This window comes from Cervus elaphus, chromosome 22, assembly GCF_910594005.1.
Source record: "Cervus elaphus chromosome 22, mCerEla1.1, whole genome shotgun sequence".
NCBI lineage: Eukaryota > Metazoa > Chordata > Mammalia > Artiodactyla > Cervidae > Cervus > Cervus elaphus.
The window spans coordinates 9,704,552-9,730,443 of NC_057836.1; the positions used below are offsets into that span (position 1 = coordinate 9,704,552).

Here is a 25,892-nt window from a genome sequence, read left to right on the forward strand (position 1 = left end):
ACTTCCCTAGTGGTCTAGTGGCTAAAACTCCACGTTCCCAATCCAGGCGGCCCAGGTTTGATCCCTTTTCAAGAAACCAGATCCCATGTGCCGAGGCAAAGAGTTTGCATGGTGCAGCTAAAAGGTGCCACAAGGAAGATCAAAGATCCCGTGGGCTGCAACTAAGACCCAGCACAGCCAGATAAATGATTTTTTTTTTTAAAGATTTTAGTTGTTTGGTCACACTAACCAAATTCCAAGGACTCGGTTGTCATATGTGGCTAGTGGCTACTGTGATGCACAGGTCTAGACTTTCTGGTCCTTCTACTCTGTGCCCCTCTGCTTGGATGGTATTTCCCTTCCTCATTTATCTAAGTAACTCCTGCTCTTCCTACAGGTTGTGACACCTTGACTAGGTTGATATCCACTATTACGTCGCCTCTCACAGCACTGTGTCCCTCCCTTTGAGGGACAGTGTGCTCAGTCATTAAGTCGTGTCTGACTCCTTTGTGACTCCATGGACTGTAGCCCACCAGGTTCCTGTGTCCATGGGATTTTCCAGGCAAGAATACTGGAGTGGGTGGCCATTTGAAGCAGTGGTCAGTTATAATTCATGCTTCCCAGGTGGCGCTAATGGTAAAGAACCCTCCTGCCAATGCAGGCGTCTCCAAAGAGACGCACGTTCAATCCCTGGGTCGGGAAGATCCCCTGGAGAAGGAAATGGCAACCCACTCCAGTATTCTTGCCTGGAGAATCCCATGGACAGAGGAGCCTGGTGGGCTACAGTCCATGGGGTCACAAAGAGTCAGACACGACTGAAAGCAACTTAGCACTAGCACATAATTAATTAGCACTTGTCACCTCTAGTTAACATAAGCTCCATTAGGGCAGGGATCAAGTCTGGTTTAGTTCACCATCCTGTCCCCCAGTAAGAATGAATTGCTGGTTCTGTTGGGCAGTCAGTAGGTAGTCATTTAATGACTGAAGGTTAAACTGAACAAAAGTCTGCCTGACTACAACCTCAGCATTGTTTTAACTTAACATGCTTAAGTTAAAACATTTAACTTTAAACAAAGGACTTTCAAATCTCATGTGCAAGAATATGTGCTCCATGAGGGCAGAATGTTTTTTTATTCTTCCACTCATCTGCCCCTAATATATAGCACAGTCCTGGACACAGGGTAGATATTCAATGAAGTTAGTGTTCTCCCCATCCTCTTTTTCTCCCTAAGTAGTGACAGTAAAAACTTATCATGCTTCAGAGAATACTTATCCTAAAATAGTATGATGAAAAATTCAGAAAGGAACAGAGAATTTTAAATGTTTCTCTTAAGAAGGGTAATATTCAGTTCTCCCATTAGACGTGAGTCAGTCAGTTCAGTCGCTCAGTCGTGTCCGACTCTTTGTGACCCCATGGACCACAGCACACCAGGCCTCCCTGTCCATCACCAACTCCCAGAGACTACCCAAACCCATGTCCATTGAGTCGGTGATGCCATGCAACCATCTCATCCTCTGTCGTCCCCTTCTCCTCCTGCCCTCAATCCTTCCCATCATCAGGGTCTTTTCCAATGAGTCAGCTCTTGGCATCAGGTGGCCAAAGTATTGGAGTTTCAGCTTCAACATCAGTCCTTCCAATGAAATGTTAAACGAAAGCAAGAGGCTTCTTAACGGAGTCCCCCTAAGCCTGGCTTTTCAGAGAATGTTTTTAATTTTCCAGTTCATGTTGGGACAGGGGCGTGGAAGAAAACTCAGAAGCACTGTATGGCTAAAGGCTAGGAGCAGAGTATTGGCCTGGGCCAATCTTTCCTACAATCCAGCTGACTTGGGACAACCCAAATGGATAACCTCTTTGGCCCAAAAAGAAATGTGATGAGTTAGAAAGGGACTCAGGGAACTTCCCTGGTGGTCCAGCGGCTAAAACTCTCATCTCCCAATGGAGGGAGCCTGGGTTCGATCTCTGGTTGGAGAACTAGATCCCACATGCTGCAGCTAAGAGTTTGCATGTCACAACCTAAACCTCCTGCATGCTACAACTAAGACTCAGTGCACCTAAGTAAATAAAATGTAAAAAAGAAAAAGGAATCAAATATTGACTGAACCGACTTCCTAGAGGGTAATTTGCCTAATGAAGAAAGATGTGGAAGCAAATTCTTCTAGTTCAGGATTGTAAGTGCTGTAATAGTTGCAAGCAGAATCCTGGCCTTCACAGAGTAGGTGTGGTACTAATGGCCTGGAGTAATTCAAGAAAGTTTTCTAAAAGATACATCACCTGGGCTGATTGAATGGGGGCAGCAGCATGTACAAAGGCATAGAGCACACAGCGGAGCAGGACCAGGAAGAAGCTGAGTGTAGCAGGCGTCTGGGATGGCTGGCTGGGGGAGGAGAGCAGAGCAGCAGGCAGGAATCAAAGGAGAGGAAAGGAGACTGTGGTCAAAGGGCACCTGATTAATTTTTTTCATCGAACTGTACCTTTTCTCTCTCGATCATGTATGAGCTTCTTGAGGGCAGACCTGAGTCTTTTACTTCATTATAACTAGGCCTATGCCCCCAGGCTCTGGACAGGGAGGACCCACAGATGGTAGTGATAAATTCCTCCTGGCCAGTAAGCAAGGACCCGGGAGAGCAGTCTGGCCAGCATATTCGAAATGCAGGAGGAGAGGTAGTGATGGGCCCAGCTTCTGGAGAGGGAGCAGAAAGCCTCAGGTCCATCAGGAGCCTCATGCTGAAGGGATGGACTGCCCACTCCAGCATCATAGAAGCCCAGTATCTGAAAGCTGAAGAGGGTCCTAGCAACCTAATCTACGTCTCTGACTTTATAGGTGAGGCTTAGAGAGGCAAAGAGATTTGACTGCATTTCTAGTTTGAAATCTGGCTTGCTGGATGGTCTGGAGCCCCAGTCTTTTCAGCACTCTGCTCTCCTTTGGGCTTCCTGGGTGGCTCAGTGGTAAAGAATTCACCTGCCAATCCAGGAGACAAGGGTTCAACCCTAGAGAAGGAAATAGCAACCCACTTCAGTATTCTTGCCTGGGAAATCCCATGGACAGAGGATCTTGGCAGGCTACAATTCATAGGGTCACAAAAGAGTCAGACATGACTTAGCGACTTAACATCAATAACAGTCTCCTTTTGTTTATTTATTTGGCCTTGCTGTGTTGCTTTCAGGATCTTAGTTCCCCAACCAGGGGGTTGAACTTGGGCCCCTGGTAGTGAGAGCATTGAGACCTAACCATTGGACCACCAGGGAATTTCCTAGTCTCTTTATTTTTAAAATTAGGATAATTTTCATCAGAGGGTGATGGTGGGGATCGGCAGGTAGAAAGCAAAAGTGTATATGCCTTGAAGTTTTCAGTTAGGAACGTGGTACATACATAGAGTGGACTATATGACACCCATAAGATAAAAAAACATGGTGGCGCAGTGGTAAAGAATCCACCCGCTAAGGCAGGAAATGCAGGAAGGAGACTCAGGTTCCATCCCTGGGTCAGGAAGATCCCCTGGAGAAGGAAATGGTAACCCACTCCAGTATTCTTGCCTGGAGAATCCCATGGGCAGAGGAGCCTGGCAGGCCTTAGTCCATGCGGTCACAAAGAGTCAAACGTGACTGAAGCAACTTAGCACGCACGCTCCAGGCGTCTTGTGTTCAGCCTGAGGTTACAATGCTGCAGCTGTGTGGGGACCTCAGTTCCTGCACAACTCAAAGGTTGTGTGCATCTCTTGAGAAGCATGCACACACCAGTATGTAAAATAGAGAGCTAATAAGGATCTACTGTGTAGCACAGGGAACTCTACTCAATACTCTGTAATGACCTATATGAGAAAAAAATCTAAAAAAGAACAGATATATAACCGATTCACTTTGCTGTATGGCAGAAACTAACACAACATTGTAAATCAACTCTATTCCAATAAAAACAAAAGAAGCAAAGAAAAAAAAAAGAATGGGTTTCTCTAAAAAGTCTTTATTCCCCATGTTGTATGCAGCGTGTGCCTCGCCATCAGCCCTGCTTTCGAGATGAACATGGTTGAGCTTTTTAAGTTGGTTCTGTGCTTATTTCTGATTTCCAGGAGGCTGGTTGAACAGAGAACAAGACCACAGGGGAGGAATGAGAGGCTCCTAAAGGTGGAAACTTAACTGTTGGTCAGTGTACAAGAAAGTGGACAATGGCTCACTTCAGGAGGCTGGATATCACCAACCTCACTGCTTTGCCAGTGGTGCCCCTGGATGACCACCTGGCTGTTTCCCTGATTGCGCAGAACGCACTCAAGGACGCCACGAGGAAGACTCTGAAGGACAACATGCCCTGTATCCTTCTGTGGTGCCGTCTGCAATGGAGACAGCACACCTGCACGGAGGTGTAACCTGGGCTCTGTCATACACCACTTACTAACTTGTTTCTTATGTGTTTGTTGATTTTCTTCAATTATTTAAGCCCCACCTATCCTCTAAAAGAATTTGAGGCTGTGAAGGAGTGTTTGACTTGAGTTTGTTTTACTAAGATAGAGCAGAAAGCGCACCAAAGGAAGACATACTGGAAATGTTTGTTGAAAAGATGGGGAAGAAGAGGGGAAAAAAATGCTCTTTTTTCCCCATTGTCTCCTTTCCCTTCTTTCTTCCAAAAAATTAAACTTAGAAACTAAGTTATAGTCCAAGACTCTGCCCTCAGAGGAGTTAGCTGAGTACTCAACTTTTTTTTTTCCTTTAAAAAAATTTTTATTTGTCTGTTTGTTTTTGGCTATGCCATGTGACTTGCAGGATCTTAGTTCCCTGACTAGGGATTGAAACCAGGCACATACGGCAGTGAAAGTGTGCCAAGTCCTAACCACTGGACTGCTAGGGAATTCCCTTTCTTTCTTTCTCTCCCTTTCTTTCTTTTTAAAACTCCATTTGGGGGACTTCCCAGGTGGTCTAGTGGTTGGGACTTCAACTTTCAGTGCTGTTTGATCCCTGGTCGAGGAGCTAAAATCCCACATGCCTCATGGCCAAAATCCAAAACAGAACCCAGAAGCAGTATTGCAGCAAATTCAATAAAGAATTAAAAAAAAAAAAAAAAAAAACACCAAACAAATAACTCCATTTGACCTTTCTAACTTGCCAGCACCTCTACCTGGGCCAGACTTTGCCCCTTCTGGCATCATCCAGACTCTACCAGAATCTTCCTTCTCTGACTCTGGCCTCATTGATCCAGATCTCACTTCTGACCCTGAACCTCGTGTCTCAGAGACTCACAGAATCCCGTCTCTGGGGGACCATAAAACTCATACAGCAAATAGAGACCGTCTTAGGTTACAAATAAGTCTGTCTTTCCATTTTCTATAGAGCTCACGTACCTTCGAGTCATGCTCCTGCTAGCCAAGCTGCGTGTATCTCTCTGCATTACCTCACTTTCTGGGCCTCTCTGAAACCCTTCTCAAGATGAGCACAAATGATCCCATGAGGATATACTTCAAGGTCTCATTTTCCTGGCCTTTTTCTAATGTGCCCTCTCTCTTAATCCCACACTCATCGCAACCTAATCTATCCATTTCACTCCCTATGATTTGTCATGTCTCTCCTTGGCATCTTCATTTGTCAAGTGTCCTCCAATTTGTAAGAACACTTGAGGGTAATGGAAGTAACAGTGAGCCTGGCTTTACGTGAAGGCTATGAGGAGTGATGGATTATGGGGCTTTTACAAAGGCTATATCCTAGGCCACTTGAGACTACGACAGAAAGAAATGCAAACGTAGAGAGGGTAATAAGAGGGGCCGTCAAACTGAGCAGAGATTTCAACAGTGATAAACAAGATCGAGATGCCCTTGGACCCAGGCATCCTTCACCTGAAAATCTCTCTTAAAGGAATAATCCCAAATAAGGAAACAGCTCTCGGTGTGACTGTGTGCATCACAGCGTGATTTATAGTTGCAAAAAATGTAAACAGCTTAAATATTCAATAGCCAAGGGACAGTTAAGTCTATTAAGATGCATTCTCTAAATGAATTTGTATACTGCCATTTAAAATATTACAAAGATTACGAAAAATGATCTTAATAATGAGTGGGAGAGAAGTCAGAGTAGTAACTAACATAGGCATACCCTGATGTATAATTATGTAAAAAGGTATGTATGTAATAGTGCTAGAAGGAAGTCTCCCCATATCCTAATAAGTTGTTAGGGTGGTAGCATAATGGGTGATTCTTCTTCTGTTTTTCAAGGTGTCTAGAATATGGTTAATTTTTGTTTACAATTTTTAAAGCAGCTCATTTAAGGCAAGATAAAAGAAGTGTGAATGTTTGCAGAGAAAATAATGGGGTGGGATAAAGCACAGGAAGGAAGCGAGCTGCTGTCCTGGCCGGGCTCCCTCGGCCTGTTCTGTGTGTGTGATCGTCACCCGAAAGTCTCCTTAACAGGCCCACCTCCCAGCGTGCCTGGTCGGCTCCATTCAGCAGGTGAACCAGATGATTGCTGACATAGATCTGAGTCCCAGCCCGCTGGTGCATGGCCTGGTGAGTTTTGAGTGCTAAGGTAAGGCTTCCAGGAAGAAAGGACTCTAGGGACCCCTTTATTAATTTGAAAGCACGTTTGCACAATAGAAGTCTCAAACACATGTTTCTTTCAATTCATAAACTTTTATTTTTATCTATATAAAAGTCTCATTTTTTTATATAGGATTTGGCTATGGCAAAATCAATTTAACTCTTCCCTAATTCCTTATTTCAGTGGCACTTTCATCATAGTAAACATGTGAATATTTTTGTACATGTATCTTGGGACTCATTTGCAAGTGTTTCTGCCAGATAGAGCCCTGGAAGTGAAATTTAAAATTTTGATGGATACAGCCAAGTTGCCTTTCACAGAGGTTAAGCCACTCTTTACTGAAGCTGGAAGGAAACCACGAGCTTTAGTTCTCCCTTACCCCACTGTCGAGCAGAGCCTAGAATTGAATTGTGAATAAAAGCAAAATACACACACACACACACACTAGTTGGAACAATTTTGTTTAAGTTCAAAAGCACTCTGTCTCTGTATGTGTGCTCTGTACATGTGCATGAGGGTGTATGTAGCTTCAGAGGCTTAGAATAAGACTGTCAGAGTTTGAATTCCTGCAGCCTTACTGTTCTCGCACATTCTGACATTAGGTAAACTATTGAGCCTCTATGAGTCTCGGTGTCTTGTAAAATGATGATAACATTGATACTATATCTACTTCATAGATGTGTTATTATCTATGCAAGAATTAGATAAGTTAAGTAAGTAAGTTCAGTTGCTCAGTCGTGTCTGGCTCTTTTCGACCCCATGGACTGCAGCACGCCAGGCTTCCCTGTCCATCACCAATTCCCAGAGTTTACTCAAACTCATGTCCATCATGTTGGTGATGCCATCCAACCATCTCATCTTCTGTCATCCCCTTCTCCTCCTGCCTTCAATCTTCCCCAGCATCAGGGTCTTTTCCAATGCATCAGGTGGCCAAAGTATTGGAGTTTCAGCTTCAGTATTAGTCCTTCCAATGAATATTCAGGACTGATTTCCTTTAGGATGGACTGGTTGGATCTCCTTGCAGTCCAAGGGACTCTCAAGAGTCTTCTTCAATACCACAGTTCAAAAGCATCAATTCTTCAGCGCTCAGCTTTCTTTATGGTCCGACTCATCTTAATAGATGAGTTAAGACTCTCAAAAACCCTTAGATGGTGCCTGGCTCTCAGAAAGGACATTATATGTATGAATGTGTAGGGAAAGAGTCTGGAAGGATACATGCCAAATGGAGTCAGTTCTGGAAAGGGAGTGGGATGGAAGATGGGTAAAGTTTTTACTCCAAGTATGTCTGTAATGTTTGGGTATTTTACAACAAGACTGTATTTATATGTCAGTTCTGTGGGGTTGTTCTGATAATTTTAGAGCCAGGAAAATGAATATTTTCCTTCCAGTAGCAGGATCTGGTGACTTTTCAAGGCTGCCCAGCATCGGCACAGCTTCTCCGCATTCTTCACTGCCAGTCAGAGGCAGGACAGGGTTGGCAGGAGCAACCGTGGGTCCTCACGTGACCTGGAGGAAGGGGGGCTTTGTCTTTCCTGCTCCCCTGTCCAGGCAGCCTATCAGACCTGGCAGGTGCTGACTGCCTGCTGCCACCAGAGCCCTCCCCTGGTGACCCTGCCCAACCTCTGTGACCGCAGTGTGCCCTGACCTTTATACATCAGCCTTGACCACGGGACTGCTCCTCCCACGTCAGCATCTGAGCCAGGCTGGTGTCTCCAAGCTCCACACTGCCCTACCAGAGGGCATCTGGCACAGTAGCAGATGCATAAAAAGTGTTTAGTGGATGTGTAGTAAGTGAGCCATCTCCTTCTGAGATCCAGACCCCTCTGCCTGCTTTACCCTTAGCCATATCCTGTCTCTGTCCCTTCTCCCACGCCCCGAGTGTGGGTTTCTCCTCCAGTCTCTGGCTGTGAACTTGCCTAGCTCTTCTTTCCAGTCTCCTTCTCTTGGGAGCTTGTGCACTCACCACTGCAGCTTCACCATTCACTCCCGCAGTAGGGAGTAGGGCATACCTTCCTCTGTCTGTAGGCCATAGCCTCTGGAAAGGCCTTCCTTGCACCCTCCACCCCAAGACCAGTGTAGGTGCCCCTTCAGGGCACACTCCTGACACCTGTCCCCCACCCCCAATAGCACTGATTACCTTGGTCACCTCACAATCACTGGCTTCTCCCCGCTAGTCTGAGACCTCAGAGGACCGAGGTGGGCTTTGATGCTCATGGCTGCATCTTCAACACTGGCCCAGTGTCTGACTTTTAGTAGATGCTCAGCAAATATTTGTGGAATGAAGGATATGTTTGCAAATTTGAGCTTCTCACCCGTATTTCAGTCTCAGATTCCTAGTTACCTAGAGCAGTGATACCTAAACCTAACTGATCATCAGACTCCCCTGGGAGCTTTTTGAAAAACTAAAAGTGAAAAGGGCCAGGTGCAGACCTGTGTGCTGTGTATGCTCTCATCTGAATCAGTACAGAATACCTCTCAAAAACCTCTAGAAAGCTATGCAAGAAACTAAGAATCTTGAGTGAGCAGTAGGAAGGCGACTTCTTACTGTATTTGATTTTGTACCATGTATAATATTTATGGTTTTAAGTTTTTAAGTAGAGAACAATTCAGAGCCACAATAAACAAACAGTTCAAAACCCAATGAGGAATGATGTTTATTTCAATGAGGAGTCAGTTCAGTTCGGTCGCTCAGTTGTGTCCAGCTCTTTGCAACCCCATGGACTGCAGCATGCCAGGCTTCCTTGTCCATCATCAACTCCCAGAGCCTGCTCAAACCCATGTCCATCGAGTCAGTGATGCCATCCAACCATCTCATCTTCTGTCATCCCCTTCTCTTGCCTTCAATCTTTCCCAGCATCAGGGTCTTTTCTAATGAGTCAGTTCTCATCAGGTGGCCAAAGTGTTGGAGTTTCATCTTCAGCATCAGCCCTTCCAATGAATTTTCAGGACTGAATAAATATCTCTGATAAATCTGTATATCTGAATAATTCCCCAGCAAGGCTGGTCACCAGCCAGGCTTGGGAGTTGCTTCCTAGGGAACAGCCCTACCTGTAGGTCCTTCTGTTGTCTCAAAGGCAAACTCAGGTCTCATTTTCTCCCTAAAACTTACTTTTCCTCCAGGAATCAACGTTCCTCTCTGTTCTTTCTCTGTGGAAATCTTGTCCGTCCTTCCAGGCCCTGCCGGTGTCAGCTGCAGTGACATCCTGGTGGATGGCAGAGGCATGGCTGTATTGTCATATTGACGCTCACCCATCCAATTCATTCATCCATCGTGCCTTCTCCGATGCACGTGATTGGGGCCACAGTGCTGGTGCAAAGACTTATCAGTGTGACCCCTTTCCCGACAGGCCCACACACCTGCACACGTTCCACTACCTTTAGCTCATCTCGCAGACTGGGGCTGCCAGTTCAGGAGGAAGGTAGTGGGAGGCTGGAGACGCGTTTCACGGTTTATCAAGCTAAGGAGAGCTGCCTCCTCCCTTATCCCCAGCACTCGTACTCGACCTTTTCTGGCCAGTCCTCTCTGCTCCAGCCCATACTGATCCCACTCATTTGAATCCTAAATGTTTAGGACTTACTTGTCCCATGTATGTTGGTTTGGTTCTCTGAATAGACTGGAAATTCCTTGAGGGCAAAGACATAGAATCATACTTGATTAACTTCATTATCCCAGCTTAGCGCTGGGCTGGTTGACAGTCAATGCAACTTGTTGGGTTACTGACATTCGTTTTTCTTTCCTCCCTTATTATCAGGGCTGGGGGAGGAGGGAGAAGGAATCAGAGATCAAGAGAAATCTCTTGAGAGGTCGGGGTATGGTGATGATTAATAATAATAATAATAGTTACTCTTTATTAAGCAGCTCCTATCTGAAAGCCTACGGAGTGCTAGTGTTTTAAAACGCATCAGATTCTTTATAGTAGTATCTCAGCCTTATAAAAGCACTGGGAGGTAGGTATTACTATCCCCCTGTACAGAGGTTAAACCGCAGCTTGTCACCCATGGAGCCATGATTGGAAGCCTGCTCCAGATCCTGTGTTCCTCGGGAGTGTAGCCAGGAGGAGGGGCAACATGGAAGAAGGTGGGGGTAGGGGCCATAGTGGTGGTGACCCTCAGGGGGATGAGGTCAGTGACACATATGGCCACCAAGGCCCTACCACCTAGCGGGGAGACAGCAAGGCCCTGCCACAAACTTTGTTCCAGGCCTTTTGCGCACCGGCAGGAGAAGTGGCCTAGTCCCTGACCCCTGCCCTCCCCTCAGATTTGCACTAAAACCCTAAAACCCCATTTCTCTTTTGGTTTTTGAAGGCAATTGAGAAATATGAGATGGAGAAGAAGGCTTTAAAAAGAGAGCGAAGTCGCGGCGGCTTGGCAGACAGAGGCAAAACTCCTTTCCTGTAGCCTTGATGGTGTTTTTATGGGGTTTGGTTTTTTTTAGTGTCTAAAATGTAATTGAGTAGGAATCTGGAGTTTCAGGTGAGAGTATCTTTGGCCTCTTCTGAGAGAGCCTTTAATCTCATTTCTTGGTATCAGGCAAGGAAGGAGGGAGGGACAGTACCATTTCGAGATGACCTGCTGGAGGACACCTTGCACTAGGTGTTTTCATACAGATCCACTTGTTAAAGCTTCCTAAGACCCCCTACCTGTGAGGCAGGTGCCTTCGAATGTGTTTTATACTTAAGAAAAGGTAAGGGAACCACTTGCCGAGGACCACAAGGCTTATCCACCCCAGGTCTTGGATTTGCCCCAGACTGACTTCGAAACCCATGTTTTATCTGCTCCTCCTGACTGCTTCTCTGAGCTCAAAAGCAGTCTGATCAAATAAGGAGGGGAGTCTTAGCAAGTCAGCAACCCAGGCAGACTAATAGTGCGTATGCCATCTGGCTGCTCAGGATGAATGAAAAATCACAGGTATGATTACCACACAGCCGTGGGCACAGCCCATGGTTACTCACATCCTATTTCTCTTCTTTCATTCTCCTGCAGAAAAGAGCGAAGGAAAATCACAGTATATTTGCAAGGGCTCAGAATTCAGGAATGTCAAATCTTTCGTTATCAAAAGGGTAAGGGACCTCTTACTGGGTCGGTTTCTGCTGGGCCTGAACTACATTTTATTCCCAGGGAAAGGCCCCTTGGCACCTGGATGGTGATTATGTAGGAAAATGGCAGAGTACCTGTTTTAGAAAATCTTAACCTATCTTAACGTCTGATTCAATGGACATGAACTTGGGCCAACTCCAGGAGATGGTGAGGGACAAGGAGGCCTGGCATGCTGCAGTCCACGGGATCACAGAGAGTCGGACACGACTTGGCGACTGAACGCCACCAATGTATTTTAATAACTTTAGAATTTCTCATAACACCTCAAAAAGGTAAAACCAAGAAGATTCCAGAGGTCAGTTGTCCGTTTATTTTTAGAACTTAGAAACTGTTTACCCTTAGAAACAACGAGTTCAGCTTCAGTTCACACAGAGCCACCGTGCTGCAGAGCTCCCGGGGGTGCATTCCCACAGCAGTGCAGGTTTTATGGGTCACTGCAGACACCCCAGGGAGCTGACAGTCAGGAGCAGTCAGAGGACCCGTCCAGCGTCATGCAGCCTGCTGGTGACAGAGCCCCTGCCTCTCGCTCGGATCCCCACGCCTGGGGTCTTGCTCTCCCAGCGGCCTCTGCAGTAGCACTCTGGCCCCATCTCATAGCCACCCCAGTGAGATCCTCCTAAGTGCTGTCGCCTCAGTTGTGTCCGACTCTCTGCGACCCCACTGAGCCTGTAGCCTGCCAGGCTCCTCTGGCCTTGGGATTTCCCAGGCAAGAATACTGGAATGGGTTGTCATTTTCTCCTCTAGGGGATCTTCCTGACCCAGGGATCAAACCCACGTCTCTTGACTCCTGCATTGGCAGGCGGGTTCTTTACCACTAGCGCCCTCTGGGAGGCAAGATCTTAGGAAAAGCCTAAGAGCTTAGGCTCCCTCTTTAAACTACCCAGCTCATGTGTATTCAAACCTTTAAATGCTAGAGAATATGTTACCCTTTTTTCACCTTATAGCCTGGAAAATTCTCACACAGCATAGAGCCTGATGGTTGTGGGTCTACATCGAAACTGTCACACGACCCAAGATAGTGGCCGAGCAGGTCTAAATGTCCTGTCCATAGTGGCCCAGCCAGTACATGGGGGAGCTGACATCTGACTCAGAGTCAATGCAGTTAGTCACTCAGTTCTTCCATTGTCAAGGCCATAGCCCAGTTACCGAGGAACTCAGTCCCTCAGAATGCTTCCAGGAGGTGCCTTTGGGTCATGGTTATTGATCTCCTCTTCCTACTTTTCTGTATTTTTACATTTTTATAGTCATATTTTTATCCTAAAATCCATTTAATGATATATGTTAAGAACCATAGAGGTGGGGTGGTCATATCCTTTGACCCTAACAGTGCCATTTTGAGAAATTAATGCCCATTTTGGGAAATTCATGCCAAGTAAATAAGCTCAAATGGGTGAAGCATATGGTCCCAGTTAGTAATAAATAATATTTATTTGAACTCATCTGTGAGTAATTAATTAAATTATAGCACATCTTAACAAGATATACTACTTTAAATGATAAATTTGAAGACAGTGAGGCAATGTGAAAAATCCAAGGGGATAAAGCAAGACATAAAAGTGTGTGTGCATATATGTATCGTAAAATGATTGAAGTAACACATATGTATTTGTATACATGTGCTCAAAGCCTGAAAGGAAAAGTCGAAATATTGTAAATAGCTGTTGGATGAGGACTGCTGGGATCACGTACACACTCTCATTTTCTTCAACATCCTCTAAGATTACTAATATTGTCTCCATGATAAAAAGGAGAAGACGTTGTGTTGTTTTAAACTGTCAAAATGAGGGACCCCATTTTCATATCCTGTTTTTGTCTTTAGAAAACAGCCGATAAAAATCTCCTGGCAGAGCTGTACCAGTACCCATCCTTTGACGACTCTAGGCCAAACAATCTTCCAAATGGGGTGGACTTCTGTGACTTGGTGGGCAACGTGATCCTGGCTGAGAAAAACCCCCTTAGCGGCAAGGTAAGAAGAGAGAGCCCTCTGGGGCGCCCGCCTGCATCGGACACACCGCTGTCCCAGTCTTATACCCCAGGGATCTGAGCCGGGCAGGTAAGTTGCTGAGGGCCACAGAGTTTGCAAGTGACTGAGCTGAGATTAGACCAACGACGAAACCGACATCCTTTCTCCCAGTGCTCTGGGCTCCTAACCTATTAGTTAGTGCTATTAGGCTCCTAACCTAATAGCATGACCTATTAGTGTAGCATTTTGAGGTCACACCCTTGTGATATATGCTAATTAATGATGCATGTGTTCTGTTGTCAGTCACTAGGTTGTATATGGGTAACCTTAATTTTTTTCTTAATTAGACAGTAGTTAGAATATTTACTTCCCGTGCCCCATGGATATCCCTTGAGGTGAGTCACCAGCTTGGAGAGCCAGGTTCCTTAGGAAGGAGAAAGTAAAAGTCACTCAGTCGTGTCCAACTCTTTGCAACCCCACGGACTTTAAAGTTTCTGGAATTCTCCAGACCAGAATACTAGAGTGGGTAGCCATTCCCTTCTCCAGAGGATCTTACCAACCCAGGGATTGAACCCAGGTCTCCTGCATTGCAGGCAGATTCTTTCCCAGCTGAGCCGCAGGGAAGGAGGAAAGGGAGTATTCTGAGGCCCAGAAGAACCTGTGTGTGTGTCAGACAATGCTGGCCCCTCAGGAGCTGGGGGATGGTTGTGAGCAGGGGTTGAGAGGGGAGGAGGCCCAGAAAATTGTCTCAGCCATCTTCCAGCTGTGCGTCAATGCCCCTCACAACTGCACAGCCCCGGGGTCCCCAAAACAGCTGTGAGCAGTGACCCCTCAGCTCCTAACTAGCTACTCCCGCCATTCCTGGCACCCAGCTCTTCAGCCTCTTCTGTCTGTACTTCTCACAGCTTCAGACCACACCCCCATCTCGCGCTGTCCCTCCTCCCTCTCTCCCTAGCCTTTCTCTGCCTTCTCCTCCTCCCCTTCATGATTTTTTCCCTGCTGCCCTCTTTCAGGCTGTCTCTCTACCTCTGTTACATCTTGCATGCTGACTTCCTAAGAGCAGTGATCTGTTTAGGCCAGTCACTGCCCGGGATGACAGTGGTGTTTGCTGGATTTCCAGTGCCAGGCTCCAGCATGGACTGTGGTCACTAAGCGGATGGCTGCCTTTCACCAGGCGCTGGTCCCCAGGGCCGGCAGTAGTCACCCTGGGATCAGGCCTGGATCCCCTGCCTTCTTTAGCAAAGAGGTGAAGGAGCAGCAGGCACTCACAGCATCACATTCTCTCCAGGACAGTGTAAAAAAGAAGTTCACTACATGGTTTTTGTGATAACAAGGACCTGGAAGGCAGTACATCTTGGTGATTAAGTAGCTGTCTGTGCTCCCATTTATTCTTCTGTGAATAGCAATAACAGTAGCCTCTACCTTGAAGTATTATTATAAAATTAAATAATGTACGTAAGCACCCAACACAGCACATAGTAAGGCATAACTTCTCAAAAAATGATTGTTTTATTATCAATGTTATTAGAAAAGTTTAATGATAGAACCACAGTGCAGTCATTTTTGGTTTATATATCAACAGTGAACAACAGTGCAGTCATTTGGGTTTGCCGCTCTAATGAGTATTTATAGAGTGTATTTTAACATACTATGCTATCACGTTAAATGACGTTACATGAAAAACATCAGTACGTAAAACTCTGCAGTACAATGTTATTATGTCAGCCCACAGGAGAATCTGGGGTGAAACCATTCAGAGACATCACCAGCATTCTCTGAGTGATAAGTAGTTGATTTACAATGTTGTGTTAGTTTCAGGTATACGAGATTGTAGTTTTTTCTTCCTCCTTTTTCTGAAATTTAAAAGAGGAAGAAAGACATGGAACATGGATGGTGTGTTCCACGGATCCACTGTTCCTGTGCCACCTTCTCCCCATCCTTGTACCCCTGACAGGCCCACTGGCCCTCCCTGGAACCTGAACTCTCGTTCCACGTGCTGCGTGGGCGCCCCCGGGATGGTGACTGCTGTGCTAACTAATGTCCCATTTCTCAGGTCCCCTGGGAAGTGTTTTCCTTAGACCTTAATCCCAAGAAAAACTGCATTTCCTGGAATGCTTTTAGTCTTATAACTGATGCTGGCTCCTGCTTTTCTTTGGCTCCCAGGAAACCCAAGACAGATTTGTGCCCTGCCTTTAAAAGGACCTTCTTCCATCCTGCTTGGGGGCCAAGCCAAATTTACTTGCCTCCTCAAATCTTCTCCTCCATCCCCTCCGTCTGCCCTCAGCCGCCAGCTTTGCCTCTGGCTCAGAGAACCCGGTGGTCACCCCTAGACCATGAGTTCACTCATTGAACCCTCACAGCCGTTCTGGAGGTCAGGACTGTCATCACCATCTCCATTTCCCAGATGAGCACAGACAGATTCAGTACCATTGGTCAGGACCCTGCAGCTAATTAGTGTAAGAGCTGGGTAAGAATCCGCGGTGTCAGTCTGTGCTCTCCACCCCTCTGACTGTCCTGCCTCTCCAAGGAGACGTGAGAAATGGCAGAGAGGACAAAACCAGGAGCAGGGCTCAGAGCGCTCTTTGCTACCAAGGGTGGCTTGCTTATGCACTGTGCCTTCAGCTTCTGTAGGCTTGAAGGGACAGCCAAGGATTCTTTCCCTGTGCATCCAGGACACACCCTGTTCCTCCAAGTGGTAAGAGGAAAGGCAGCCCGTGCAGTCTCTCTGGGGCCAGGCTGCCTGCTTTTTGCTTTTCTTTTCTTTTTTTTTATGTGGCATGTGGGATTCTTAGTTCCCCAACCAGGGATTGAACCCGCGCCCCTCTATTGGAAGCACCAGGGAAGACCTAGGCTGCCTGCTTTTGAGCCTCTCTGTCTGTATAAGCTTAGGCAAGAATTCTAACCTTTCAGTCCTCACTTCCCTCTTCTATAAATTGGGGATAACAGTTTCATCATTCAGCAGCAACCACAGAGATAGATGGTGAAAAAGTGAGATAAGGAATGAATGGCATGGGCCAGCGAGAGATCCATGGCAAATGTTCCCCTCCTTCTTGAGCCTCCCCCTCCCCACCTCCCGCCCCCTCTGGTTGTCACAGATCACCGAGCTGAGCCCCCTGTATTATATAGCAGCTTCCCACTACCGATCTTACACATGGGAGTGTACACATGTCAATGCTACTCTCTCGGTTCGTGCCCTCTTCTCCCTACCCCTCTGTATCCACACGTCTGTTCTCTACTTCTGTGTCTCTATTCCTGCCCTGCAAATAGGTTCATCAATACCGTTTTTCTAGATTCCATATATACGCATTAATATATGGTATTTGTTTTTCTGTTTCTGACTTACTTCACTCTATATAACAGGCTCTAGGTTTTTGTTTTTTTTTTTTTTTCTAAGTTGACCCCAAAGTATGTTGACTCCAAAGATGGTTGGCGGGGAGATGGTGTGATTAATAACAATAACAAGCCATGGAATATGGGCAGAAAGGAAGGGTTTGAGTGGAGATGATTATGAATCTGGCTGTAGCTCCAGGTAAATCTCAAAGAATAAATAAATAAATAAGCAATAATAACATGAATTTTGTTTCTTTTCCAGTCTTTCTGTTCAGGTAGAGAATTAGAGAAGTTTCTCTCTTCCCCGTCTCTAAGAGCTATATGGCTGGATAGCTTCTGGTGGATCTTTCATGAAAGGTACCAGGTAAATAAAAATCTGGTTGCTTCTCTTCCTTGCTTATTTTTCTGGGGGACAAACCCCAGCCTCTTTTTCAAAAAAAAGAAAACCCCATCAGCCCCTCTGATTCTACAGACCACCCATGGACCACGCCTCATCTGTCACCCTCATCCTTCCCCACCCATACCTTATCCAGACACCTTGGGCTGGAAACATTGCACCATGCCTGCAGCAACCCTGAGCTTTAGGAACTGGCCCCTGTCACGTGGCTGGTCAAGGGCAGGGCAGAGAGCAAAGTCAGGACCTCCTGGCTCAGAGTTTAGGGCGCTTTTCTCAACAGCCTGCCTCTCTGTACATGTTCTGTAGATACTAAAGCAAATTAGTATAACATTTCATAAATAATATGAGATTAAATACCTTGCAAATAAGATTCCTAAAATTAAGAGAAACACTTAGTTAAGGTTCTCAGCCCTTGACTGTTTCAACAAGTAATTCTTGTCATTCCTTCTCTATTTGTATTCCTGGTAGCCAAAGAAGGACGTCCAGAGCAAGCTGTTCGACCGGATAGCCCAGAACTATGCTTTTCTTTTGTTTTGTGAATCCAGGACCCACTACGAAGAGGCTCTCTTAAAAGTGAGCATCAACCACTATTTAGGAAAAACAAATCATATTAGATAGCTATTCACTGCTTTTGCCAAGTTAATGCCCTTAACATTCTTTCCGTAAGAAAGTAATTACTAAGTTGTGGTATCTTCATATGCGTGCCTGCTCCATGCTAAGTTGCTTCAGTCGAGTCTGTCTCTTTGCAATTCTATGGATTGTAGCCCGCCAGGCTCCTCTGTCCTTGGGATTCTCCAGGCAAGAATACTGGAGTGGATTGCCATGCCCTCCTCTAGGGGAATCTTCCCATCTCAGGGATTAAACCCACGTCTCCTGCATCTCCTGCATTGCAGGCAGATTCTTTACCCACTGAGCCACCTGGGAAGCCTGATGGTTTCATATACTGACTTGTAATGCAGCAGTTACAAAAAATAAGGTAGCTCTATATATACCGATTGGGAAGATATAATGATATATTTTAAGTGAAAAACAAAGCAACGTATACAACACCATGTATATGTATATGTATGTGTGCCTATGAGTGGGAAAAAAAAGTCTGGAAAAATATTTGCCGAACTCATAGCCACGCTCATCTCTAGGGAAAGTGAAAGTGTTAGTTGCTCAGTTGTATCTGACTGTTTTTGACCCCATGGACTGTCATCCACCAGACCCCTCAGTCCATAGGATTCTCTAGCCAAGAATACTGGAGTGGGTTGCCATTCCCTTCTCCAGGGGATCTTCCTGACCCAGGAAAACTCGGGGAATGAGGTTAGAAGAAACTTCCTTCTCTATTTTATTTATTTCTATAGCATTTAAATATGTAATTTCAAAATCATGAATATACATATATACTTTTTATATGTGTGTGTATGTATATATATGGGCTTCCCAGGTGGCTCAGTGTTAAAGAATCCACCTGCCAAGCAGAAGACATGGGTTCAGTCCCCGGGTCGGGAAGACCCCCTGGAGAAGGAAATGGCAAGTCACTCCAGTATTCTTGCCTGGGTAATCCCATGGACAGAGGAGCCTGGTAGACTACAGTCCATGGGGCGACAAAGAGTTGGACATGACTTAGTGACTGAACAACAGCATGTATATATATGTGTGTGTGTGTGTGTGTGTGTGTATACACTAAAAGGGTTGCTAGAAGAAAATATAAGTGAGCATTTATATGATTTGAGGGTTTGAGGATGGGGAAGGACTTTCTAAATATGACCCCAAGGGAATAACCATAAAAGAGTGATTTAACTATTAATATATAAATTCTTTAAATTATTGCAAAGAGGCAAATGAGAAATTATGCAAACATACTGGTAGCATATATGCCACACAACATAAAGAGGTCTTACAAATCAGTAGGAAAAATGGACCAATGGACAAAGTACATAAACCAGAAATTCACTAGGGAAGAAATTCAAATGGGAAAAAAGTTCATGTTCGACAACAATCAAAAATATAAATTAAAACAATAATCATTCAATTCCCCTTTTTACCTGCTAGATTGTATAGATTAAAAAGTGTCACTCCCAGGATTATGAAGGATATAGGGATTTCCCTTGGACATTCTGAGTGGAAAGTGAATTGATACAGATGTACTGAAAGGCACTTATACTGATAAAGGGTCTGTTTAACAAGTCACTTAGGCTGTCTGTGTCTCAGTTTCATCATCCATAAAATGGGGATAATATTAATAATGCCTCTCTCACCAAGTTGTCCTAAGGATTAAATGAGATTGTAAGACATGTGACATATCACCCAGCACTTGATGGGTGACGAATATATAATAGCTGCTATGACTGCTATTATTGTACCATCTAATGCAAGTCATAACCTAATAAATAATAAAAGCTGCTTTCATTCATGCATTCAACAAATTTTTAACTGCCTAATATGTGCCAGACACTGAGCTAACTTCATAAATAAATATAATTACTCTGCATAATTTGTAATGCAAAGTCTTAGAAACATGACAATATGATTTTTTTGGACATTTTTTGGATCATTTATCAAGATATTGTCATGTTTAAGTAAATTTTGAAATGGCCACTCACAAAATATTATGAAGGTCACTTTTGGAAAAAACATTCCAAAGAGTTTATAATAACCTGGGGAAGTATTTATGTTATGATGTTAAATGAATAAAGCTAGATATAGACGTATAATTTGAGCCTAAGCATAGCTGAAAAGAAACAGCAGTACTACTTGTGCATGTAAAAAAACTCAGTAAGTAATACTTAATATTATCTCTGGGATAGAGCAAGATGGGTATGTCAAATGTACTTGTCATCTTTGAGCTACTCTTTGACCAGGTGGTAGAAAGGGCTGAGCCACAGACCGTGTGCAGAGGAGCTGGAGGAGAGGAAGTTTGCTGGCCAACACAGCACGATATTTGAGGTGTGGTCCCCACGTAGGATAAGGGGTCCACTTAGATATGTGGCAACTGCAGATGGAAATTGCTCCCCTCGTGGGACTTCCCAAGTGGCACTAGTGGTAAAGAACCCACTTTCCAATGCAGGAGACGTAAGAGATGTGGATTCGATCCCTGGATTGGGAAGATCCCTGGATGAGGGAGGGCATGGCAACCCACTCCAGTATTTTGCCTGTAGAATCCCATGGACGGAGGAGCCTGGCGGGCTACAGTCCATGGGCTCGCAGAGAGTCAGACACAACTGAAGCAACTTAGCACGCGTGCTAAGCATGTGATCAGGAAGGTAGCACAGTGTCAGGGAGAGCGTTTTATCACAGGTCCTTTCTGAAGTCAGGGGCTCTTTTCTGGGTGTGGAAATGTCCAGAACACTCCCCTGGGCTCCTCTTGCCCCCTAGAGGTTGCCATCGCTTCTGAGTAAAGCCCTGTACACCAGCTTCTGCTGCTGCTTCCCTCAGTCCTGGTTCAACACACACGAGTTCAAGTCCGACATCTGTAACACGATGAGCCTGTGGATTTCAGGTGAGAGGGGGCTGCTTTCTCCTGGGAAAGCCATTCCAGATACATGTCTTCCACCCGAGCCTGCGTAGGTTCCTGTTTGCCATCACACCTCCTCACTGAGGCAGTTGTCCTTTTCTCTCCTTGACAATCAAGAAAGTCAAGTGTGCGGTTAGAGCCCAAGGAGTCCCCATGAGCCTGCTTCCTCAAGCAGTCTGAGACAGTCCTCGTCCCCCTTTGGCCCTGGCTGCATCTGCAGGGAGCAGGTTTCAGCACAGTCCTGCCAGTTAACCACGTGCTATAGGTGGGTGGGCCCAGGAACCCCCTGCCATGTGCTGGCCAGACAGACCTACCTTCCACCCCCAGTGTGTCCCCACGTGACCAAGGGTTGTGTCTCTCTCCCTGCAGCACACCACAGTGCCAGTTTGATGTTTGCTTTTCAACTATTTTTCAGTCTCCTTCCTCACTCGCCCTGTCTCAACCCAGGTATCTTCTAAAGTCATTGAAAGTTGAGATGTCCCCCGCGGACTGAGTGCTGTGCTCAGTAAGCACATTTACATTTCCTCCTGTGTTGAGGATCACTTCCACGTCAGGAGATGTGGTCGAACTCACAGATGTCAGCTTATAGTTGTATTTATAGCTAAGATTTATCGCAATGGAGTGAGGATACATAACCAGATCCTAAGGGGACAGACAGGCAGAGTTTGAAGGAATTCACATGCAGGCTTCCTCCTCCCATTGATGCAGAGCCCCTCATCCTGAAGCAATGAACATGTAGCCACACTTGTGTGATGGTTCTGCCCAGGCGCCCATTAGAGAAACAGTGCCCAAGGTTTTTATTGGGGGCTGCTCATGTAGGCACCTCTGTCTATCATGTACCAAAATTCCAGGGAAGCAGATGGTTAGCATCAGCTACATTGTTTTATAAGTAGTCTAGGCCCCCTGAGTCATTCGTGTCAGGGAAAAAAATTTCCCCCAGCTTTATTGAGATATAATTGACATATGACATTGTGGAAGTCTAAGGTGGACAGTGTGAAGATTTGATGCATGTATATGTTCTGACGTTTTTACCACAAGCAGATTAGTTAACACATCCTTCACCTCACATAATTCCCAGTCCTTTTAACACATGCAGCATTGACAGCAGGCATTCAGATCCAGGCCCTGCCACTGTGAAGCTAAGTCTTTGACCACTACACCACCTCACCTCCCATTCTGACTCTGTCCTTTCTGGTCTTTCTTCCTATTCCTTTTTTGGTCCAAGGATGTGCCTCCTTCCCCAGTTGACCCCCAGTAATAAGCCTCCTGTCTGCTTACTTTGTCCAGTGGAGACCGGAGCTTAGTATAAGGGCTCGAATTTTTTTAAGTAATCTTTGGGCTTTTCCTTCCTAAATCAAAGAACTGAAGGAGATAGTGGAATTTCTGTACTGTCTGAGAATTCAGACTCCCAAGAAATCAAGACTCTGAAACACATGGTTTCCTTAAAAGAAAGGTATCAGTCCCCTAAGCATCACCATTCGACATTTCAGGCAAAGCCATTGCTGGCAAAGCCATTTCTGGTATTGAACAAAGTATAATAATATGTTGAACGAAGCTTTACTAAGTGTCTGTTTATTGTGTGCCAGGTCCAAAACTAAGCCCTGGAGGTGCAGAGATGAATCAGACCCAGCCCCTGCCTTCAAGGAGTTCCAGTAAGAGCAAAAGAGATAGACAGGAAAAACAGTGACAGTGCCTTCACACCTACATAGCACGTGGCAGGTTCACACGTCTGTGGTGTGATCTGATCCTCACACTGTCAGGAGGGCAGGGTTGGCCTCACATCTCCATTCTCCAAGTGAAGAAACCAGTCTCACGGAGAGGAAGTGGCTCATGCCAGGCTCCAAGGCCAGCATGGGGTTGGGCTCATGCTGGAAGCCCGGTCCCCCCAGGACCACTAGGGGTATCTCAGGGGCCTCACTCTTCTGTTTCCTGCCTCCCTTCCTCTTCTGCAGCAGTTTTCATGATCACTGTTAACTCCTTCTTAGGTATATATCCTTGCCCACACAGCTATAACAGCTGGGACTACTCAAAACTGGATCCAGAGAGGTTCCGGAGAGAAGAATTAATGTTGCAGAGAAGAAGACTGAAGGGTAAGGTACCAGCTAGGGACTACCATCCCCAGTGCCCGCTGCCACATCCGGTTCCCACCTAGTCCAGGCCGTTGCCGTGCTGCGCCAAGTCACTTCAGTTGTATCCAACTCTGTGCGACCCCATGGGCTGTAGCCCTCCAAGCTTCTCTGCCCATGGGATTCTCCAGGCAAGAATACTGGAGTGGGTTGCCATTTCATTCTCCAAGGGATTTTCCTGACCCAGGGATCGAACCGTTGTCTCTTATGTCTAACCTGCCTTGGCAGGCAGGTTCTTTACCACTAGTGCCACCTGGGAAGCCCCTAGTCTGGGCGGGGAGGGACCTTGATATTGAAATCCTCCGACCTGGTTCTCTCTCAAGGCTCGCTCTCACATACCCTAAACTAGCCTCCAGCAGACATCGTGAACACCCAGGAATTTCGAAGTAAAAAGAAAAAAAAAATCTAACCTGGAAATTGTCTTCACATTTAATGACATTTCAGTGAATATTAAATTTAACACCTTAAGAATTTGATAGGTTGTTACTCTTTTAAGTGTTTAGTTCAAGATTTATTCATTTCAAATTTGCAAGCTTCTGAGTTTTTGTCTTTTAAAGCCAATGGTTTTTTTTTTTTCCTTGTGAGTTGAGTGCTTGCCCTGTTTACCCTCTGCAGACATTATTTCCTTTAATTGGCTCATCAGCCCTTTGAAGTAGTTAGTATTCACACCGTTTCACAGGATCAAAAGTGAGGTAATTTGCCTGAGGTCACTCAGCAGGTAGAATGACAGAGAGGCTCTGGGTTGCCTGATGCCAGTCCTCTTGCTGTTGTTGTAGCCTCCAGGGCTTCCCTGATGGCTTAGGAAGAATCTACCTGCAATGAGGGAGACCAGGATTCAATCCCTGGTGGGGGGAAGATCCCTGGAGAAGGAAATGGCTACCCACTCCAGTATTCTTGCCTGGAGAATCCCATGGCCAGAGGAGCCTGGCGGGCTACAGTCCATGAAGTCACAGGAGTCGGACCTGACTGAGTGACCCTCTCACTTTCATAACCTCCAGGCAGGGGGTTGTCTCAGAGATCCTGCTCTGGTGTCACTCTCAAGACAAGACGGAACTGACGAACTACTTTTTTCCCTCTTCTCTAGGAAGAGGCATGTCTTTCCTCACTGCTAGGAAGTACTCCGTCTGGAAGGCCACTCAGAACAGGAGGACCTGCTATCATCACGTAAGTGTGAGGCCCACACCCAGACCCCTTAGAGCCCCCTAAGCTTCAGTGACTTCCTGCTGGTTGCACATCTGTGCACTCCTTGCCCCATCACCTCAGGGAGGGGCCCTGGATCTGGGTCCTCAGGTCTGCAGGGATGAGTGGGGACGCTAAAGGACAGCTGGAAGTGCCGGGATTGGGAGGAGAAAGGAAAGGAAGTCATCTTCCACTGTAGGCTGCAGCACACGTATCTTTATATCTTCTCCTCCCTGGTGAGCCTCATCTCATCCTATAGCCTGGACATCCTCCCGACACCTCCTTGCCCCTTTCCTCCTGGTTGCTCTTCCCTCCTATGTAGTGCCGGGCGCCGCCACCTCTCTGCCTTCCACTTCCAACACCCCAGTTTGAGCTCCCTTCACTACTGCAGGAGGCTCCCGTCTGCCTCAGGCTCTAATACCCCTGCAAGTTTTTCAAAACACAAATATAATTACATTATCCTGTCCTCACCGACCCTAAACACCATCCTCCCTTCTCAGCCTTCCAGGCCTCAGAAGGGGCAGGCGTTCAATCCCTGGAACTAAGATCCTGCATGCCTGCCACAGGGCCTAACCAGAAAAATAGAGAAAAAAAAAAAGCAGCAGCAGCAGCAGTCAGTAGGAAGGCCCTCACCTGCCTGCCTGCCCCGAGGCCACCTGCCCCCGTCTCTACCCTCGCAGTCTGCTGTCTAGGAGGAAGGGCCCTCGCCCTTGTGCTTGGACCTCAGCCCACAGCTTCCACTCCTGCACTTGGCACCGTCTTTTTTGCAGCATCGTTCCCCCCTCAGCCCCACCCCGAGCTTCCTCACCGTGGTCTGTTGGTTCGCTCCCATTGTTGAACAGTCCTCTGGCATCTCTTGCCTTTACAGAGAGAACCCACTTTGTCTCTGCACCCCTGTTTCTTGCTGCTTGTCCCACAGAATTTCTCGAAAGACTCGTCTGCCCCCGCATCTCTTCCTCAGCCACCCCATGGTTCCTGCCCCCTGTGCTCCTCTGCACCTGCTCTGGCCAACTTGGTCTGGCCCCCAGTCTGTTCCCTCTTCTGGTCTGTTTCATATGGCTGGTTGCTCTCATCTCCTTGAAATCCTTTTTTTTTTTTTTCTTTTAGCTTCGCTTCTTTGTTATCAGACTTTTTGAGTGTCTTCCTTTCCGGCTGGCTGCCTTTCCTCTTGTTTTTCTTGCTAGCTCCCCATCTCATCAGTCAGCTCTGTCCTGGCCCCTTCCGCCTCTATCTAGATATCCTTTCCGGGTGATTTCGTCTGGTCTGGTGGCTTTCTTTTCTTTTTTTTTTTAATGCATTTATTTATTTTAATTGGACGATAATTACTTTACTATATTGTGATGGTTTTTGCCATACATCAATATGAAGCGGCCATAGGCATTCATGTGTCCCCTCCATCCTGAACACCCTCCTCCCTCCCCACCCTTCCTTCAGGCTGTCACAGAGCACCGGCTTTGGGTGCCCTGCGTCATATATCAAACTCCCACTGGCAATCTATTTTACATATGGTGATGTATATGTTTCAATGCTATCTATTCTCTCAAATCATCCCACCCACCCTCTTCTTCTCCCACTGAGTCCAAAAGTCTGTTCTTTATGTCTGAAAAATATGGAATGCTTCATGAATTTGCATGGCATCCTTGCACAGGGCCCATGCTAAGCTTCTCTGTATTGTTCCAACTTTAGTGTATATGCTGCCGAAGCGAGCACGGTCTGCTGGCTTCCTGTATGCCAGTAACGCCCAAATCTCCCTCCGTACCCTGGCCACGCTCAGGACTCATCTGGTCTGTCCAACTGCCCTG

General features: G+C 46.1%; 1 protein-coding gene and 1 non-coding gene across 2 annotated transcripts in view; one reads left to right on the forward strand and one right to left on the reverse strand.

Moving 5' to 3' along the window:
* Positions 1 to 25,892, forward strand: part of FAM227A (family with sequence similarity 227 member A) — a 51,759-nt gene that overhangs the window by 845 nt on the left and 25,022 nt on the right. The window contains exons 2-11 of the mRNA XM_043881749.1: positions 4,048 to 4,285; positions 6,383 to 6,465; positions 10,802 to 10,874; positions 11,480 to 11,556; positions 13,413 to 13,559; positions 17,149 to 17,250; positions 17,752 to 17,856; positions 20,647 to 20,770; positions 22,771 to 22,875; positions 23,996 to 24,075. Of these exons, the coding sequence (XP_043737684.1) occupies positions 4,144 to 4,285; positions 6,383 to 6,465; positions 10,802 to 10,874; positions 11,480 to 11,556; positions 13,413 to 13,559; positions 17,149 to 17,250; positions 17,752 to 17,856; positions 20,647 to 20,770; positions 22,771 to 22,875; positions 23,996 to 24,075 (1,038 nt within the window). The 5' untranslated portion in view covers positions 4,048 to 4,143. The remainder of the gene's footprint in view (positions 1 to 4,047; positions 4,286 to 6,382; positions 6,466 to 10,801; positions 10,875 to 11,479; positions 11,557 to 13,412; positions 13,560 to 17,148; positions 17,251 to 17,751; positions 17,857 to 20,646; positions 20,771 to 22,770; positions 22,876 to 23,995; positions 24,076 to 25,892) is intronic.
* LOC122680883 lies at positions 25,694 to 25,800 on the reverse strand. Its single transcript, XR_006336803.1, has one exon. It is a non-coding gene; the product is annotated as a U6 spliceosomal RNA (small nuclear RNA).